Here is a 20,010-nt window from a genome sequence, read left to right as displayed (position 1 = left end):
TTGCCGTGCATCTGCTCACTCACTCAACCTGTCCAAGTCACCCTGCAACCTCCTAACATCCTCTTCACAGTTCACAATGGCACCCAGCTTTGTGTCATTTGCAAACTTGCTAGTGTTACTTCTAATTCCATCATCCAAATCATTAATATATATTGTAAATAGTTGCGGCCCCAGCACCGAGCCCTTATTTGCACTCCACTCGTCACTGCCTGCCATTCAGAAAAGGTCCCGTTTATTCCTACTCTTTGCTTCCTGTCTGCCAACCAATTCTCTATCCATGTCAATTCCCTACCCCCCAACACCACGTGCTCTAATTTTGCTCACCAATCTCCCATGTGGGACCTTATCAAAGGCTTTCTGAAAGTCTAGATACACTACATCTACTGGCTCACCTTCATCCATTTTACTTGTCACATCCACAAAAATTCCAGATGATTAGTCAAGCAGGATTTTCCCCTTCATAAATCCATGCTGACTTGGACCAACCCTTTTACTGCTAAAATTCCGACCCAAAACGTCACCCATTCCTTCTCTCCGGAGATGCTGCCTGTGTCTCTGAGTTACTTCAGCATTTTGTGTGCACCATCGATTTAAACCAGCATCTGCAGTTCTTTCCTACACATCAATAGGAATAGTGGAACCAGGTCATCCTTGAATATTTGCCTAAGGAAACGGAGCCGTAATGTATCCCGAGACTGCATGCTGTGCCTGTCCTTGAAAACATGACATCAGCGGTGTACAGATCATCCACAAATGGTCCTAACACCTTCAGAGTGCTGACTGCAGTTTTAAGTGGTGGGAAACATCAAGACCAACAATAATTGGCTTGCTTTCTGGCCATATAATCTGGTTTGCCAAGGCAAATAATAAACGCGGCTTCAGAATGATGGTTCCTGGGTAATGAAAATTCATGGCTCTGACTGTTTTGAAAGTTAAAATTCTTTCAATTATTCTTCTAATTATTAACTACTGTTTCATTTTAAATTAAACACAATCACCTCTTTATGAATTTTGTACTTCTGATAATAGCAGCTCGTTTGCCTTTGTTTTGAAGTAAAAAATACGATATGATATGATAGAACTCTAACTACGATAGAGGGGAGTCTGTCTCAGTCTACCCCATGACAGAAAGGGGAGGAGTTGTACAGTTTGATAGCCACGGGGAAAAAGGATCTCCTGCGACGTTCTGTACTGCATCATGGTGGATCAGTGTGTCATGGAGGGGATGAACTGTATTGTCCAGGATGCTCTGCAGTTTGAGGGGCATCCTCCCCTCCAAGACCATCTCCCATGAATCCAACTCTGCCCCCAGGATGGAGCCAGCCTTCCTGGTGTGTTTGTTAATTCTATTGGCGTCCACGGCCTTCGCCCTGCTGCCCCAGAACACGGCAGCGAAGAAGATGGCACTGGCTACCACCGATTTAAAGTACCCATTCCAATCACACAAAATCTTGTTAAATACAATAGTTGCCCATTATCTAATAAATATTACTTTTTACTTTAGCTGTAGCACATTTGTATATTTCTGTGTTACCTGCATGTTGAGCAATATACAAAGAAGTGTGGTGCTGACAGGCTAAGCCAAGAAACGAGAATTGCATACTTTTCCTGGTCTACTAGTCCACTGACTCCTCTAGGGGGCAGACTTTGCAGGTGGAATGGAAGTGAAATGTATCATTGGTGTTATTTCTTGCTACCTGGTTGAAATGAGTCTCCTTGTAGGTTAATCTGGCATTGGTCCAGATTAAAGCTAACATTGCAAGCAATACACGAGGCAGCATCTGAAAGAGAAACAAGTGGGGTCCTTCAAAGTTATTCATTTCTGTCCATTGAACTTGCCAATTTTTGTGGCTGAGAATAGTACAACCGTGGAAACGCCTAACTTTCAGGAAATGAGGACAAATAATTGAAGTTACGTCCGATAGTCTTGGTGCAAACATTTTAAATGAAACAGTCACCTCTATGAATTTTGTACCTTTTGCCTTGGATTATTCCTTCAATATTTACTCTTTATTATAGCTTCTTGCCATTAAAATAAGGTGGATACTTGCTAAGTGGGAAAAGCAAACTTGGTTAGCATCCCAATGTATGCAGGTCTGTGCAGTGTAGCTGTTCTACTGAATGTATGTCCGAAATCGGCTGAAGTATGCTTGTGGATTTCACGCCAATAAAAAATCTTTAGGTTTTGGAAAGCATTAAAATTATCTTTTAATGTTTCAACAGTGTATTGAGCAAAGGTGAAACACACTGGAAAATCTGCTAATTGTACTCTGTTATATTATTTTCCACAGAGTGACTAGTTTACAGAAAATGTTGGCTGTTTCTTCATTGTTATCTTCATTCTATAACTTTTGTTTTAAACAGAGCCTCCAATGAGCCAGGGAAGAAGAAACAGCACATCTGCCACATGGAAGGCTGTGGAAAAGTCTATGGTAAAACATCCCATTTACGGGCACACCTTCGCTGGCACACTGGTGAGAGACCGTTTGTGTGCAATTGGCTCTTCTGTGGCAAACGTTTCACACGGAGCGACGAATTACAGAGGCACAGAAGGACTCATACAGGTTAGCAAATACCTTTCTGGACTTCCTTTAACATCTTAAAGTGATTAAGAGACATTTATAAGTGAACACTAACACCAAGAATAAGGTCTGTTGTTAGGGTTCAAGCCTACTTTTCCTCTTTTCCTGGGGAAAACTGCTGCTTTATTATTAAACTCTGGTTTCATAATTAGCTCTTCATTGTCAGCCTAAGGAAATGTTATTCAAGTATTAAGAGCTGGTGAAGTGTCCTCGCCAAGAATACAAATAAACAAAATTCTAAAGCTGGTGTCAGTTCAGTCCATAATGTGCACTGAGATTTTAGTTGTGGCTACAGCAGGTGGTAGATTTCAATGAGGACATCCTTATTGAAACACCAACATTTGTATGTGATTCCTCACTAAATTGTGTAGGAGAAGTTTTGCGTAAATTCTGTGGATGGATAAAGATTTAGTCTGGGAATGACGGTCTTGTGAAGGAGACTTGAAATCATCAAAAATACCTTTCAGAAGTTGTTATACTACTCCCTGTTGACTTCTAAAAATGTAAATAATTATTTATTTGCAAATTTGTGAAGAATCACAGCAACAACTAGATTACCTCAATCCAAAATTAAGGGTTTAGTTAGCTAGTGATCCCTTTTTAAGTATTACTGCTGGTATACAGTGCGCTCCATAATGTATGGGACAAAGACCCGTCATTTATTTATTTGCCTCTATACTCCACAATTTTAGATTTGTAAGAGAAAAAAATCACGCGGTTGAAGTGCACATTGTCAGATTTCAATAAAGGCCATTTTTATACATTTTGGTTTCACTCTGTAGAAATTACAGCCGTGTTTATACATCGTCCCCCCATTTCAGAGCACCATAATGTTTGGGACACAGCAATGTCATGTAAATGAATGTCATGTTTAGTATTTTGTTGCATATCCTTTGCTTGCAATGACTGCTTGAAGTCTGCGATTCATGGACATCACCAGTTGCTGGGTATTTTCTCTGGTGATGCTCTGCCAGGCCTGTGTTGCAGCCATCTTTAGCTTATGCTTGTTTTGGGGGCTGGTCCCCCTCAGTTTTCTCTCCAGCATATAAAAGGCATGCTCAATTGGGTTCAGATCAGGTGATTGACTTGGCCTCTCAAGAATTTACCATTTTTTAGCTTTGAAAAACTCCTTTGTTGCTTTAGCAGTATGTTTGCGACCATTGTTTTGCTGTAGAATGAACCGCTGGCCAATAAGTTTTAAGGCATTTGTTTGAACTTGAGCAGATAAAATGTGTCTGCACACTTCAGAATTCGTTATGCTACTACTATCAGCATTTGTATCATCCATGAAGATAAGTGAGCTAGTACCTTCAGCCGCCATACATGCCCAAGCCATAACACCCCCACCACCGTGTTTCACAGATGAGGTGATATGCTTTGGATCTTGGGCAATTCCTTCTCTCCTCCATACTTTGCTCTTGCCATCACTGATATAAGTTAATTTTCGTCTCATCTGTCCACGACCTTTTTCCAGAACTGTAGTTACTCTTTTAAGTACTTTTTGGCAAACTGTAATTCGGCCATCCTATGTTTGCAGCTTACCAGTGGTTTGCATCTTGCAGTGTAGCCTCTTTATTTCTGTTCATGAAGTCTTCTGTGGACAGTGGTCATTGACAAATCAATACCTGACTCCTGAAGAGCGTTTCTGATCTGCCGGACAGGTGTTTGGGGATTTTTATTTATTATAGAGAGAATTCTTCTGTCATCAGCTGTGGAGGTCTTCCTTGGCCTGCCAGTCCCTTTGCGATTCGTAAGCTCACCAGTGGTCTCTTTCTTCTTAATGATGTTCCAAACAGTTGATTTTGGTAAGCCTAATGTTTCTAACAGTTTTATTCGTGTTTCTCGGTCTCATAATGGCTTCTTTGACTTTCATTAGCACAACTTTGGTCCTCGTTGATAAACAGCAATAAAAGTTTCTAAAGGTAATGGAAAGACTGGAGGAAAGACTAGGTGCTGAGAGCTCTCTTATAACTGCATTAAGGAGGCAATTAAACACACTTGAGCGATTTCAAACGCCTGTGAAGCCATGTGTCCCAAACATTATGGTGCCCTGAAATATGTATGGTGTATAAACCCAGCTGTAATTTCTACGTGGTGAAACCAAAATGTATAAAAATGGCCTTTATTAAAATCTGACAATGTGCACTTTAACTACATATGATTTTTTTTTCTTTTACAAATCTCAAATTTTGGTGTACAGAGGCAAATAAATAAATGATTGGTCTTTGTCCTAAACATTATGGAAGGAACTGTAGCTGCTGAGATCTCAAATCACGGTCTGTCTGATCTAGCAGTGGTTCGCTGTATACATACCGATATTCATACTCGTTTGGATTCCAGTATCCTGAACTCTACAGGCATGTGCACATGCCACAGTTGCTATCCTGGAACAAGAGCACTCATGATCCTTGAATGTATAGTTGCTTCTGGATTGAATTTTCATCATTTATTCTCTGTCAAAGTTAGATCAAAGTACTGCAGTGCACAGACTTTCTAAGTGGTCTTATTTTTATATGTATGTAAGTGTGTGTATATATATATATATATATATATATATGTGTGTGTGTGTACAAAAACACATGCATACATATGTACATATATACACACATACATGCTTACATGCATGCCTACACCTATGTGTATATAATATGCAAATATATAGATAGACGTGTGTGTGTATGTATCTGTGGGTATGTATACACACACATACATATTTTAAAAAAATATTTTGAAAGTCTGCACTGCAGTACTTTGAGCTAACTTGACAGAGAAATAATGATGCAGATTCAATCTAGAAGCACCTATATTATAGATGTTGTGGAACCATTTTAGCTTGGTTTACTTTAGAGATACAGCGTGGAAACATCGAGTCTGTGCTGACCAGCCATCACCCATAGGCTAGTTCTATTCCACTCACTAGGGTCAACTCTCAGTGTGCAGGATAGAACCAGCACTGGAGCACCAGAGGAAACCCATGTTGCCACAGGGAGCACCCAAAATCAGGACCAATCTCTGGTCTCTGGCGCTGTCAGGTAGCAACTCTACCGCTGCACCACTGCAGTCTCAAGGTACTGTTTATTGTGTAGTGTATGTTCATTGGCTGTTTTTCCAATAGTATTGTGCATTTTAACCCCCTTTTCGGTTATAGTGGACAATTAGTAATAACAGACACCATGTCATTTCCCCCCCCCCCTTTTCCGCAGTCTGTTATAAATATGTATCTGTATGTGTGTGTATGTGTGTATATATATATATATATATATATATATATATATCTGTGCGTGTATTGCCCCAGTTATCTAATTTAATTATTTTTATCATGTCAAATCAATGCTCTGCTAATTATAAAATATTAACAGCAAAATAGATGTTTTTTAAGACAATAAAACATTCAAGATGTGCTTTCTAGACCTGTTGATTAAGGAATAAAAGGGAAAGGATTTTTAATTTTAAACTGTATTTTTCTTTTGAAGGCAAAGTTATAGCATGCTGATTAAGTTACCTGATTTATCTGATCAGATTTATCTGAAGTTACCTGATTCCAGACACCTAAACTAGAGATTCAGAAACCCAAGTTTAAATACCACTATGGCAGCGTTGAAATTTAAATTAAGTGATTGATCTGGAATTTGCAACCACTAGTTTTAATAATAATCATGTAAAAGTTTTAATTGTTTTAACAACCTATCTTGATTATTAATGTACTTCAGGGCGAGAAATACATTATGCTTACCTTGTTTGGTCTTTATGTGAATCCAGGTCCATCCATGTGCTTGACTTCTTCATGTATATTTAAAAAATGCTTATCAGCCACTGTCGTAACGAGGGTAATTAGGAGTGGGAAATAAATCCTAGCCTTGTCAGTGATACCTGAAAAATTAGTATTTACAAAAATGTATATTTTCAATAATTTGCATTTGTTTGCATTTGATTTAATTATCTGAAGTTTATTTTTTAAAATAAAATTAGATTCAGTGACATTTTAGATAAAGCTTTGCTTCCTATCACGCCCACTTTCAAGAACTCTGCAAAGTGCCAATATTACATTCAGAAATTCTAAAATATTGGCTACTCTGTAATCCATGGCAGTGGATGTATTTGAACATTATGATAAAGATTATTATTAGATAATTAAGACAATATATACCCACACCTGGATTTCATTATTTGCATTTGTGAAGCTTGTTTCAGACTTGAATGTGCAAGGTGATTGCATTGTGCCTATAGCAGATGTTTGAGCAATTGAGTGCAGTTGCCCTGTTTGGAAGGCTTTACATTCAATTCATGGTTATTGAAACACAATCTAGTTGTTGAAGTGTGGTTAAGGTATTAGACTAGTAACAGAAGTCTGCAACATTCTGGACACTCTGTGACAAGTTCTTCAACTAAATTCAATTAAATTTGTAGGCCAGCAGTTTTTTAAAAAACCTAGGAAAGCAGGTTGAAAAGACAACAGTGCTGGGGTAACACACAGGTCAGGCAGCATGTTCTACACAACATGGTTGAAGCAGTCAGTATGCCAGTCAGTATGCCTGATGGTTACATGGTTGAAGCAGTCAGTATGCCCGATGGTTGGTTAGCATTGAAACAATCTTTCTTCATTTTGATAGTTGCATCCCAAGAATGTGGATTTGTTCATTTTTAAGAGCATGGTGATTAACTGAACATATCCAAGCGTGACTTGAAAATGCACGCAGGTTAATTAACTTGGCTGAAGGATGTTAATTGAAATCTAATGACCATTCAAGAGAATTTTATTTTAAATCCTGAGCTGCATCCGAGACTTCAAATACATAGCTCTTTAAAATGCTTACATAGATGAAGAACAAAAATGGGGTATAGCCTGTCTCATTTTCTCAAGCTTATTTCAATATTAATGGTTTAGTCCTCTTTGGATCTCTTATCAATTTGAGCCAAGTCTTGTTCTTAAAAAAAATAGTTTGCTCAGCTAACCCCTGTGATGCTTTACTTTTGTACTTATTTAGTCATAATTTTATTAAAGTTGGTGCCAAAAGAAAACATGGGCTTTTGCAATAGTTTTGCTGCTCTTTTGGGGTTTATTTTGGAACAAATTTGTTTGTGAAACTGAGGGTAATAAGTCTCATGAGCAAATCTTATAGTATCAAATTTAAACCACGAATACAATATCTCCCAGTGTCATGCTAGCCTTAAAAATGTATGATTTTTTTTTTAATGCACTCCCTCGTAAAATCTGTTTTGTAAAATTAAATGTACATCTATGTCCAGTTCCCCTTGATGCCTCCGAGTCTGTGAGACTCTGGAACCCTGAACTTCACTCCATTTTGCTGACTATCATTGCTGCTTCAGGCTTTTTGCCCATCCCTTTTGCCTCCAATGGAGAGTCACTGGTGTTTAGGTTTGGGGAACTGTGGAGCAGAAGCTGTAGTTAATAAATGCATCTGAGCATAATATTGTGTTGCATATAAAATAGAAAGTTCTTAAGTACGAGGACCTCTGTTCAACGTTTGTCATTTGTTTACAATAGACTTTTCAAAATCAGCGACTCACTAATAGTTGTACTTGCTGGATGAAAAAGGTGAATATGACTAAAATGAATTTTAGAAGGCAGTTGGCATATGCTAATCCCTGATTATAAACTTATTTGTAATATCTACAACCATGATGACTTGCTGTTCCTGATTGCCTAAATGGCCCCTGGACAAGTTGCATTAACAATGTTTTGTCGGGGAAACTGTTCAGTTCATCTTGAATTAAAGTAGTTATTATTAAGTTGTAATCTTTGAGTGGCACACAAAGAGAGTCAAGCATGAAGGACACATTGTTGCAGTAATTAATGATGCATCAGGCATGGATCAACTTCACTGCCAACTTCCATAAAAACATATCCTGGTATGAGTTTGCATTATTTTTTTACAAAATTAATAGTAACAAACTCTTACTTTGACCTTGACATGAATATCACTGTACATATATATTGCCCTGTTGTATTTTAATGTTAATTCACTCGTCATCAATTTTTCAAAAAGGAAATCTCACACCATGGCTATTTTTCCTCTGACTACGTGACATCAGATTGATTTTGATGAATTATGCTTTACAAAGTGCTTTGATCTGAAATGCGTATGTTTGAATTGGGTGATGTTGGTTACAAACCATAGCAACCAAGAATGTATGGCATAAGAACAAACGTGCTGGAAACGATGAACGGGTCAGGCAGCAACTATGGGAAAAGAGACCGCATGGGCAGGACTGGCAATTCGATGATCAGGGACACAGAGGCATGTTAGAAGTGAGGGTAAGTGAGGAGGCAACTGTTATTGTAGATTAGGGAGAACATCTTGGCAGTACTTAGAGAGGAATTTCTTGGTGATTTACCCAGTGAGACTAGGTGACCAGAAGACATAGGAACAGAATTAGGCCATTCAGCCCATCGAGTCTGCTCTACCATTCAGTCATGGGTGACCTATTTTTCCCTCTTAACCCCATTCTCCTACCTTCTCCCCGTAATCTTTGACACCCTTGCTAATCAAGAATCTATCAATCTCTGCTTTAAAAATATCCAATGACGTGGCTTCAACAGCCATCTGTGGCAATGAATTCCACAGATTTACCACCCTCTGGCGAATGAAATTACTCCTTGTCTCTATTCTGAAGGTGCATCCTTTTATCCTGAGGCTATGTCCTCTGGCTCTTCCGTTACTGGAAACATCCTTCCACACCCACTTTATCTAGGCCTTTATCCGTGGGTGGTTCGGAGAAATGAAAAGGGGGTGATCACTTGGATTGGATAATACTATAGGTCCCAATAGTCAGCATGAATTGGAAGACCAAATGTGTGAGGAGATTGCAGATATTTGTAAGAATAATAGAGTTGTAATAGTAGGTGATTTTTAACTTCCCTAATATTGACTGGGATTGCCATAATGTTAAAGGGTTAGCTAGGTGGGATTGTTGTTTTCAGAAAGTCTTCTTGTGTAGTATGTAGGTGGCCCCACTCAAGTGGAGGCAGCACACAGCCTCCTTATAGGAAATGAGGCAGAGCAAGTGACCGAAGTTGGGCATATGAGACGATGGTGAAGATTGGGAACAGCAACCATATTAAGTTTATAAGAGTTAAGGGAAAATATAGAACTGGTTGACAAGTTAAGTTCCTAAATTGGGATAAGGCTAGTTTTGATGACATTCGATAGGAACTTGCAAGGGTTGATTGAAACTATTGTGCATGTAAAGGGGTGTATAGCAAATAGGAGACTTTCAAAAGTGAGATGAGAAGAGCTTGGTGCCAGCACGTTCCTGTTAGAGTGGGGCAAGGCTAGTAAGATTTGGAAACCCTGGTTGTCGGGATAAAGGTGGCACAAGTCAGTGGCAACTGGGATCAAGCGGATGTCAGGAAGTGTGTAAGGGATGTGGTCATATGAGTGCACTGAAGAGGAAAATTAGGAGGGCAAAAAGAGAACATGAGATAGCTTTGGAAGAAAAGAATGAAGTTTTAATAGATTCTCTAAATATATTGAGAGCAAAAGAATAACTAGGAAGCGAATAAGTCTCAAGGATTATTGTGATTGTCTCTGTGTGGAGCCACATGAGATGCGCAAGGTTTAAATTAATATTTCTTGTTTGTATTTACCATGGAGAAGGCTATGGAAGGTTGATAATTAACTGAAGAGAATAGTGATAACTTGGAAAATATTCGCATTACAAAAGATCGTTGCTGGTGGTGATAGACGCAGATAAAGGTGGATAAATCCCTGGGCCCTGACCGAGTATGAACCAGTGGTAAGCCAAGGAAGAAATTACTGGGGCAATCATTTCTCGCCATAGGTGCGGTACTAAAAGACTGGGGGATGGCTATTTTAAAGACTAGTTGTGCCATTATTTACGAAGTGCTGCAAGGACAAGCCAGAGAATTATAGGCCAGTGAACCTAACTTAAATGGTGGGAAGGTTACTGGATGGGATTCTGAGAGGCAGGATCTACCTGCACTTGGAATGGCAAGGACTGGTAGAAAATCATCAACATTGCTTTTTGCAAGAGGAATTGTATTTCAGAAATACAAATTTTTTGAAGAGGCGACGAAGAGTATTGATGAGGGCACAGCAATAGGCATTGTTTACGTGTCCTTTGGCAAGGACTTTGACAATGTATTGTATTAGTTTATACCAGTAAATCAATACCAATTGGCTAGCTCATTCTGGGTACAAAATAGGCATATGGTAAGAGTCAGGGTATTAATGTAGTGTTGTTTTTCAGATTTGAACCCTGAAATCAATGGTGTGCTGCAGGGACTGGTACTGGGTCCCATGTTGTTTGTCATCTCATGGTTAGCGAGAGGGAAGTGTTGTTATCACTTCATATTGACTGATGTCTACTGATGAAGAAGTCGAGGATACAGTTTTGTAAGGAGAAGCAGAGACGTAGTTCCCTCTGTTTGACAATAATAATGGATGATGATGTTGAATGCTGTGCTGTAGTTAATGAACAACAGCCAGACCTATGTGTTCCTGTTCCAAGTGGTCCAGGAGAGCCAGCGAGATTGCATCCGTTTGTTGATCTGTTGTGGCGGTAGGTGAATTGTAGCGAGTACAGGCCCTTACTAAGACAGGATTTGATATGTAACATAATCAACCTGTCAAAGCATTTCATTACACCACACATCAGTGCCACTGATTGATAGTCATTGAGGCATGTCACCTTGCTGTTGGGCATTCAAACATCTACAAGTTGTAAATTCAATTATGCAGTTCCATTGTTAGCTTCATGAAGATTTCATTTTACTATTAAAGTGCTTCAATGACTTAACATTTTGACCGGGAAAGAAGTTAATGGCAAGTTCAGATAAGTATTCCCATTGTAGTTTAAGTAACCTTTTTATCACTAGATATATGTTGTTTTCTTTCAATTGACCTGAAAGTTAATTTACGTATGTCCATTACATATGATGCCTCTGTTGTAGATGGAGATAAATAATATTAAAAATACAAAATATTAACTTTTTTTTTGTCCTCTTTCTCATTCAAAACCATCTTAGTTGCATTTTAATTTATTTTTCCTCTGTCTTTTTTGAGAAGATTTAGGAGGACGGACTGAGCGAAAGGGAGAGATTGGACAGGATAGGACTTTATTTCTTGGAGTGCAGGAGGCTGAGGGATAATCTTGTCGAGGTGTATAAAATCATAAGGATATTACATAGGGTGAAAGAATAGTCTGAGGATGGTGGGTATATGGAACAAGCTGCCAGTGTAGATAGATGAGCCAGATACAACAACAGCATTTAATGGACACTTGGACAGGTACTGGGATAGGAAAGGGTTAGAGGGTAACGGCCAAATGTGGGTAAATCGGTCTAGTTTAGATAGGGCATCTTAGCTGGCCTGGATAAGTTGGGCTGAAGGGCCTATTTTCGTGCTGTATTGGTTTATGGAAAAGAGCAATTCCCAAAGCCCAAGTTGCATTATTTTCCTTATGGAATTAGCAGCTTTCACTGTCAATAACTTACCATTGAAAACATTTAAAAGAATTTCAACTTGCAGAGGCAAGTTTAATTTATTTAGAGGCAAGATTAATCTTGTTTCATTGTACTTGTTGAATTTTTGTTCAGTTGAGTCAATCAAGAGTTTTGAGTTGCATTTTGATCTGAAATATATTTGTAACTTTGGTGTTGTAGACAAAGCTACAAAGGCAGAGAATGCCAGTGGCAGCTTGCCCAAACTCAGAACTTAGTTGTATCTGATTGGCAGAAGCTTGGTAAATTATTAATATGTTTTCAGGGCACTATATGCCAAATGGAGTAATATTTTCAATGGCTTGAGATGACTGGCAGTTTGAGATGTTGATGATGATGATGATGATTCTATAGCAACTAAGTTAAACGTCACCATCTGGTAGTAAAGTGTAACTTGACTCGGCCCAAAACTGTCCTCATAGTTGGACCCACTCAACAACAAAGAACAGAAACAAATGAAAGTCAGTCAACCTGGGAAGTGGATTCAATCTTTACATGATTTACTTGTGGTCTTTGTATATTGTTCAGTGATCAGACATGTGTAATCATAAATACTTTATCAAAGATTAAATTTAAGTAGAAAATCTGGTAAAAGATTTGCCAAACAAAGCACACGATTTTGCTGCAGCTTGCCGGAAAACTTACTTGCTGAGATAGACGCAAAGTGCTGGAGTAACTCAGCGGGTCAGGCAGATCTCTGGAGAAAAGGGAGAGGTAATGTTTTGGGTCGGGTCAGATGTCTGAAGAAGAGGTCCGACTCAAAACGTCACCAGTCCCTTTTCTCCAGAGATGCTGCCTGATCCGCTGAGTTACTCCAGCATCTTTTGTCTATCTTGGGAATCAATCAGCATCTGATGTTCTTTGTTTCTACATTTATTGCTTGATGAGATGTAGCCACTTAAAGCAACATGTTGTGCCACAATGTAATCAATTATCTTTTAATTTAAATGATTGGGTTTTAATTTACATTGGATTTCCTTAAAATGGACTAGTTAAATTGTCAAGTGAATGTTTTATGCTGTGCTGTCCTTCTGAAGATCTAACTTGATTCTCTTCAGCTTCATTTTGCCATCGAGTTCATGTATCAAATGACAGTTCTTAAGTGAATGGAATAAATAGGAATTGATCACTTTGTTTTGCCTGGAACACAGTCTATTAATTGAATAGCACAGCACTCATTAGGAGCATGTAAAATTGAGGGAAAAAATGAATATAGTTTGAAATGCCAAGATTCCTTAATTTGGTCATCCCATTTGTAAGAAGTGTTTAGATGGGACACCCATTAATGTGGTGTTATATATTTTTGTCAATATAGAAATGGGCAATCCGGAACCAGCTATTAACTACAGGATTACATTTTGGATACGCAGGGTATAACAAAACTCTGTAACGTTTAAAGATGGCTTCTGTGAAAAATATCAGCAAATAATAGACAAAGTTTAGATTTCACACCCAACATTTGCCCTGCAACCGATTTTATGCAATGAAGTACTTTTGAAATAGGATCTCATTTTTTATAAGGCCTGGCACGAGAGTCTTTGAAGAGATGAACTGTTATCAGAAAAGCAGCTGAAATAACAGCAGACTATTGATATGCCCTCCTTTGTTTAATCCCCGGCAGAAATCCCTATTTGGCAATTTTTACATTATAATTGTACGGTTCATGCCCTTCACAGATCCCTTTTAGGTCCTTCCATATTTTACACAACAGATCAAAACCAAAAGTCATCTTACTATTGGTTTAGAAATTTAGATGTACATTCCAGGTTTTTTCTGAACTGCTGCACTGTAGCATTGTACATCTCCACAAAGTTGTCCAGGAGGCTGTTTGTGTTCAGAGTTTCTCTGTATAGCTTTGTTGTAGCAAAGGTTTGAGTGAATGATGTGGTCAGCAGTGATTATAGTTAGTGCAGACTTCAAGCTTATGGTGATAACACAAGTTGCTGAATTTAGCTTGGCATTAATGCATTTGGAATGAATGGAAACGGCACAAGCAGGTTCACCGTAGTTGGCTGGTGAAAAGATTAGTCTCACAGCTAAGGTGCTGAAACTCCCATTTTAACATTTCCATTAAAGAAAGTTTTAGCAGCCTGTTCACTTAATTCCTGAATTTTTCCTATTATTTTCAAAGATGATTACAAAAGGTAGATTCAGTAAAATGTTACACACTGGATCAATGAGAACAGGGTGATGGACCTGGTTTTTATTGGACTTCGGCACAACCTTTGATAAGGTCCCTCATTGTAGGCTGTTCTGGAAAGTTAGATCGGATAAGATCCAGGGAGAGCTAGCTAATTGGATACATAAGTGGGCTTGATGATTGGGTGATAGCGCAAAGTTGTTTACAGTATTGGCCTGCTTATTTAAGGAAACCTGTAAATATAAGGGAAACGGTTAATAAGGTTTACTAGGGTAATACTTGGAACAGGCGATTATCTTCTGGGGAAAGATTGGACAGGCTAGAGTTCAGAAGAGAAGGAACTTCATTTAAAAATCTAGAGGGATTTTGATAGGCTGATGTTTCCTCTCATGGAAAAGTATTGAACTTGGGATCACTTATTTAAAAAAATATATGTATGAGACTGGGAATATAACTTTGGCTATTGCGTACATGGTATGTAACATCTTGTCATTGGTCACTTATGGTAATCTTTTCTAAGGAGTACATTTATTTGGTTGATATTCACTCTAATTGCATGAAATGCAGCCATTAAAAAAAATCTTTCTCTGGCATTTAAACCAGACTGTAGGAGCCATTTATGTTTAGACTAGCTACTGTTAGCATATTATATTATTTTGTCTAGATATATCTTGCCTTATTATTTTGGACACGAGGGCGGTCGTTAGATGAACAGGGTGGTGTATATAAATGGGCATAAGGACTGGGAGTGGCCAGATTCAGGGAGGGAGAGTATACAGTTCTTACCAGACCTGTGAGCAGACGGGGAAAAAGACTTGGGACCAGACCAGGGTCAGAGCAGCCAGCTACGAATTGTATGCGAAATAAGTACAGCCTGGTATGTTCATCTCCTTGCTTGTACAACTACTTCAATAAACAACTAATTAAACTGGAAAAACGACTGGAAGATCTGTTCTGTTGGGATTTGCGTACGATCACTCCGACTCCCTGTGTAGTAATGGCAATTAGAAAAGAGTTTACTGGAAAAGTCTGGGAGTTGCCATTACACCAGATACTTGCTTCTTTTGAACAATACAGCGTGGAAAATGGCCCTTCAGCCTAACTTGCACACGCCAAGCAACATGCACTATCTACACTAGTCCCACCTACCTACGTTTGGCGTACCCCTCAAACCTATCCTAAGCATGTACCTGTCTAAATGTTTCTTAAATGTTGCATTAGTACCTGCCTCAACTACCTCCTCTGGCAGCTCGCTCCATACGCCCACCACATTTAGTGTAGAAAATAGTTACCTCAGATTCCTATTAAATCTTTCCACTCTCACCTTAAACCTATGTCCTCTGGTACTCGATTCCCCTACCCTGGGATAAAGACTGTGCATTTACCTGATCACTTCCTCTCATGATTTTGTAACCCTCTATCAGATCACCCCTCATCCTCCTGGGCTCCAAGGAAAAAATCCTAGCCTGCTCAACCTACCCTTATAGCTCAGACACTCGGATCCTGGCAACATCCTAATAAATCTTCTCTGCGCCCTTTCCAGCTTCTCAACATCTTTCCAATAACACGGTGACAAAAACTGAACACAATACTCTATATAAGGCCTCATTAACATCTTATATAATTGTAACACGTCTTCCAAACTTCTATACTCAATACTCCCATGATGAAGTACAATGTGCCGAAAGCCTCTCTGACCACCCAATGTACCTTGTGATGCCACTTTCAAGAAACTATGTACCTGCACACCTAGATCCAACACTCTCCAGAACCCTACCATTCACTGTGTAGGTTGTGTCCTTGTTAGACTTCTCAAAATGCAACGCATCACATTTTTCTGTATAAATTCCATCGACCATTCCTCAGCCCAACTGAGCGAGACCCTGCTGTAATTTTTGACAACCATCTTCATTATCTACAATACCACCACTTTAGTGTCATCTACAAACTTGCTAATCATGCCATGTACGTTCTCATCCAAATCATTGATATTGATGACAAACAGCAAAATGGGTCTAGCCCCGACCCCTGAGTCACACCACTTGTCACAGGTCTCCAGTCCAAAAAAGAACCTTCCATCATCACCCTCTGCTTCCTTTCATTAAGCCAATGTTCTATCCATTCAGCTATCTCTCCTTGAATCCCTTGTGTTTTAACATTCCAGAGCAGCCTACGCTGCAGAACCTTGTCAAACGCAATATTTTTTTAAATCACTCCTGAGGGTGGGCCAGGCAGAGATATATTTGTAAAAATAAATATTTATGTCATTATTCTATTTTGTATGTTTGGTACAAGGAATATATGAAGGATTGTTTTCTCTGGAGTGTCAATATTTAGGGGAAACCTTGATGGAAGTACATCAAATTGAGAGGCAGAGATCGGATTGACAATCGGAATCTTTTCCAACAGGGTGGAAATGTCAAAGATGAGAGGGCTTAGTTTTATAGTCAGAGAGTCGAAGTTTAAAGGAGATGCGCAGGGCAAATGTCTTTACACAGAGTGTTCAGTGCCTGGACACACTGCAAAGGACAATTGTTCTTTGTGGACACTTTCAAAGTGAAATGAAAATAGGATCCTAAATGCTTCCTTTGAGCTATAAATGAAACATGATTAAATCTATATCATTGTAAAATGAAGGCTCCCCCAATTTGCCTGACAACAACCCTTCTGGCCCCCATGGAATAATAGATTTTAATATTTTCCTCAGTTAATTTATTCAATCTGATTTTATTTCTTGTAGGTGAGAAGAAGTTTTCCTGCCCAGAGTGTTCAAAGCGGTTTATGCGAAGTGATCATCTTTCGAAACATGTCAAAACCCATCAGAACAAGAAAGGTACGGCAGTTGTTCAAACTGTTGGGAATATCTCGCCAGACATGGAGGCATCTGTGGCAGAAGTTCTAGTCTCGCCCAGGATAGTTGCCATAACCACCGCTTCCCAGGATTCCAGTCCAACTATGTCAGCTGTGGCAAATAGCATAGATGAATATTGATTATATAATATGCAGTGGTCCAGGTTCCATAACTCTCAACTTACTTCAATTTAGAACCCATATTAAAAATTTAGAAATTTCTGTAGGGATGTTAAAAGGTATTTTTAGTTTGCAAATGTTACCTGTAATGCAGATGAGTCTGTCATTTTAGCTGGACAAAGGAGTCATGTGCAAAGTAGCTGTTCGTTTCTGTCGTTGAATATTGGGATTTAAACAATGTGCAGCAGCTTACCTCTGTTTCCCTGAAACTGCTATTTGGATGATCTCTGTTGTAAACAAATTACTTTTTCCTACAATTCAAAAACAAGATGTTCAGTGACGCTACTTTTTAAGGAGTTTAATTGTTCAAACTTAATCTGCAGACTTCTATTAATTGAAAGAGAGCCCTTTTACAAAAAATCCTAGTAGTTTTGCTTTCTGTCATTGTCTTGGGCAAGTTGTACCAGATGGTAATCATGTTGATTATTCTAAAATGTTTCAGATCTCTTAGAGTGGATGACAGTTGAAATTTAGAATTCTACATCCTCTTACCATTTGCATGCGTGCTTTTTAAAAAAAAGTGGATCCAGAAACATTGATAGGCTGCTGCATTGATTCAGAAACACTTAATAATATTATTGATTCGGCCTTGCTGGAAGGAGGTTGATTTTATTCCAGGTTTTATTTTCACATGGAATACATCTTCATTGTATTTAACATTTAATTGCGATGATAATTTTCTTACATATTCGACATCTGCAGCTTTATTTAGTTATTGGAATAACCTTCCTGGATCTGTAGTTGAGGATATCCACCAAGGGGTAATTTTAGATACGGAAAGACTGGTGCAATTTGTTTGTCTGAAAACAAAATTCTGCTCTTTTTTTTGGCAAATATTTGCTTTACAATTTTTGCAATTAAACTTGTGCATGTAATTTTTGTATTCCTATCAAGATTTCTTTTTCATTCAACTGTAATTGTTTAAGCAGAAGTATGTTGATTTATTAAAATATTTTCATGGACCAGATAACTGTTACTAACCTTGCGAGAGGGAGTTTAGTTGTTCAACTTTCATTCATATATTCAGCTTTTTTATATTTGCTTTTGTATTGGTGTTTATTTTTTGTTTCGCTGCTTGGTTACAACTTTGATTCATTTAGTATCTGCTTTATACCTATTTAAACTATCTTTGATAAGGCCTACTCCTGGAGATCGGCTAGGCACAGATTTGACCTGGTGTCCCAGCAAATCTCCTGAAGACTGATTTAGTGCTCATTCCTTTTTGTATAAATATGTTGATACCACCAACTGACTTGTGTACTTTGTTGAACTTAATTTCGTATAGCTGTACGAAAGAATTATGATATGTATAGTTCTATATATGGTGAGTGTTGCCATTAGTAATACTTGCATTTTTCCAGTGAGTTGGTGTCTGTCGCAAGTGGACATGGCTGTAGAAAATTACAGTTGATTTATTATTTATCACAGGTATTTTTATTTTCTTATGCAAGGCCAGGAATGAAGTTCATGTATTTGTAGGTGCAAGTAAACTTGTCTTTTTGGAAAGCAGTGAAATATAAAAAATTTATATATATAGATTTGCATCATTATAGTCATTAACTACCTTCATTGTGATTATACTGGTTGTTTCTGGCCTTGCATGGTACTTTTGCTTTAACTTATGTCTGCTTCCATTTGTGGTTATAATCATGCATGTAATGATTAAAAATCAATAATTGCCCATAGAACTAAATTCTAAGTAACTTACAGATGTTTAAGAATTAAAAAGTACACAATTAATGTGTTAAAAAAAAAAAAGTGATGATTAAAAGGAAATATTATTGGTGGTGATGGGGAGGGATAGAAATTTTGATTTTGAATATCAGACTTTCTACGACAAGATTATTAACCTGAATATTTTGTTACAATAATTCACTTGTAAATCTTTTTTTAAAATGTGTTTTCCTGGCATCATAAACTTTTAATAATGGATTCTGCCAGTATGGCCTTAAAGGCATGATTTGTTCACATTTTTATAATGCAGATTTGTATAAAAGAGTACATTTTGTGGGGGGAAAAAATGTTTTTTTTCACCTCCTGCAGGAAACTGAACTTGTCCATTAAAATATCCTTTAAGTTGAGAGCCTTGTGTGTGTTCCTTCAATAGTTGATAATTGTTTTATTTGTCCTTGCAGAATAGGAGAAATTATATGAAATGCTTATTTCCTTAACTTCTTGATTTTTTTTTCTTCCAGTAAACCACAAAGGGCTTGTCATTTGCTTTCAGTAGGCAAATAAAATTGTCTTAAGTGAAAAATAAACTGAACGAACACAAGACGTACAAGTGCATATTAAAACAGGGGTGATACTAAATGTCGTGCAAATACTGTTTGTGCGTTAGATCAGATGTTCCAAAACACTTTTTGTACATGTCCAGTTGATTCAGCAATGGATTCGTGAAAAACAATGCATGATTTAATTTCCTTCATGGTCAACATTACTTTTTCTTTGACCATAGTTACCTTCTTTGTTCCGACTGTTTAATCTAACACAGTTCAGTGGGGTGGGATATATTCACTTGCAGGCTCCCATCACTACCTCATGTGGCCAGCGGTAAAAAAGCTGCTCGGGCAATAACTTCCCATGATTTATCACTCCTCTTTCCCTCCCCCTACCTACAATTAAGACTGAAAGTTCCTTTCATTTGAACCAGTGCTTCTCCATTCCATCATACTTAATAAGGCGTCCCCTACACTGTGGGATTTGCATCAATGCAGTATAATTTATCAAATAATCTGTTCAAAGTAATACTTGAATTCACCCATGTCACTGAT

The 20,010-nt window shown here is 38.1% G+C and overlaps 1 protein-coding gene across 2 annotated transcripts in view; it reads left to right on the top strand.

The window, feature by feature from the left end:
- Window positions 1-19,301, top strand: part of sp4 (sp4 transcription factor) — a 55,777-nt gene extending 36,476 nt beyond the window's left edge. For both annotated transcript variants that reach the window (XM_078421679.1, XM_078421689.1), the window contains exons 5-6: window positions 2,365-2,564; window positions 16,947-19,301. In XM_078421679.1, coding sequence (XP_078277805.1) covers window positions 2,365-2,564; window positions 16,947-17,197 — 451 coding nt within the window. In that variant the 3' untranslated portion in view covers window positions 17,198-19,301. The remainder of the gene's footprint in view (window positions 1-2,364; window positions 2,565-16,946) is intronic.
- The last annotated feature ends 709 nt before the right edge of the window (window positions 19,302-20,010 follow it).

Source organism: Rhinoraja longicauda, chromosome 2 (assembly GCF_053455715.1).
Source record: "Rhinoraja longicauda isolate Sanriku21f chromosome 2, sRhiLon1.1, whole genome shotgun sequence".
NCBI lineage: Eukaryota > Metazoa > Chordata > Chondrichthyes > Rajiformes > Arhynchobatidae > Rhinoraja > Rhinoraja longicauda.
The sequence above is the reverse complement of the archived record's forward strand: the minus strand, read 5'-3'. Positions and strand labels throughout refer to the sequence as shown.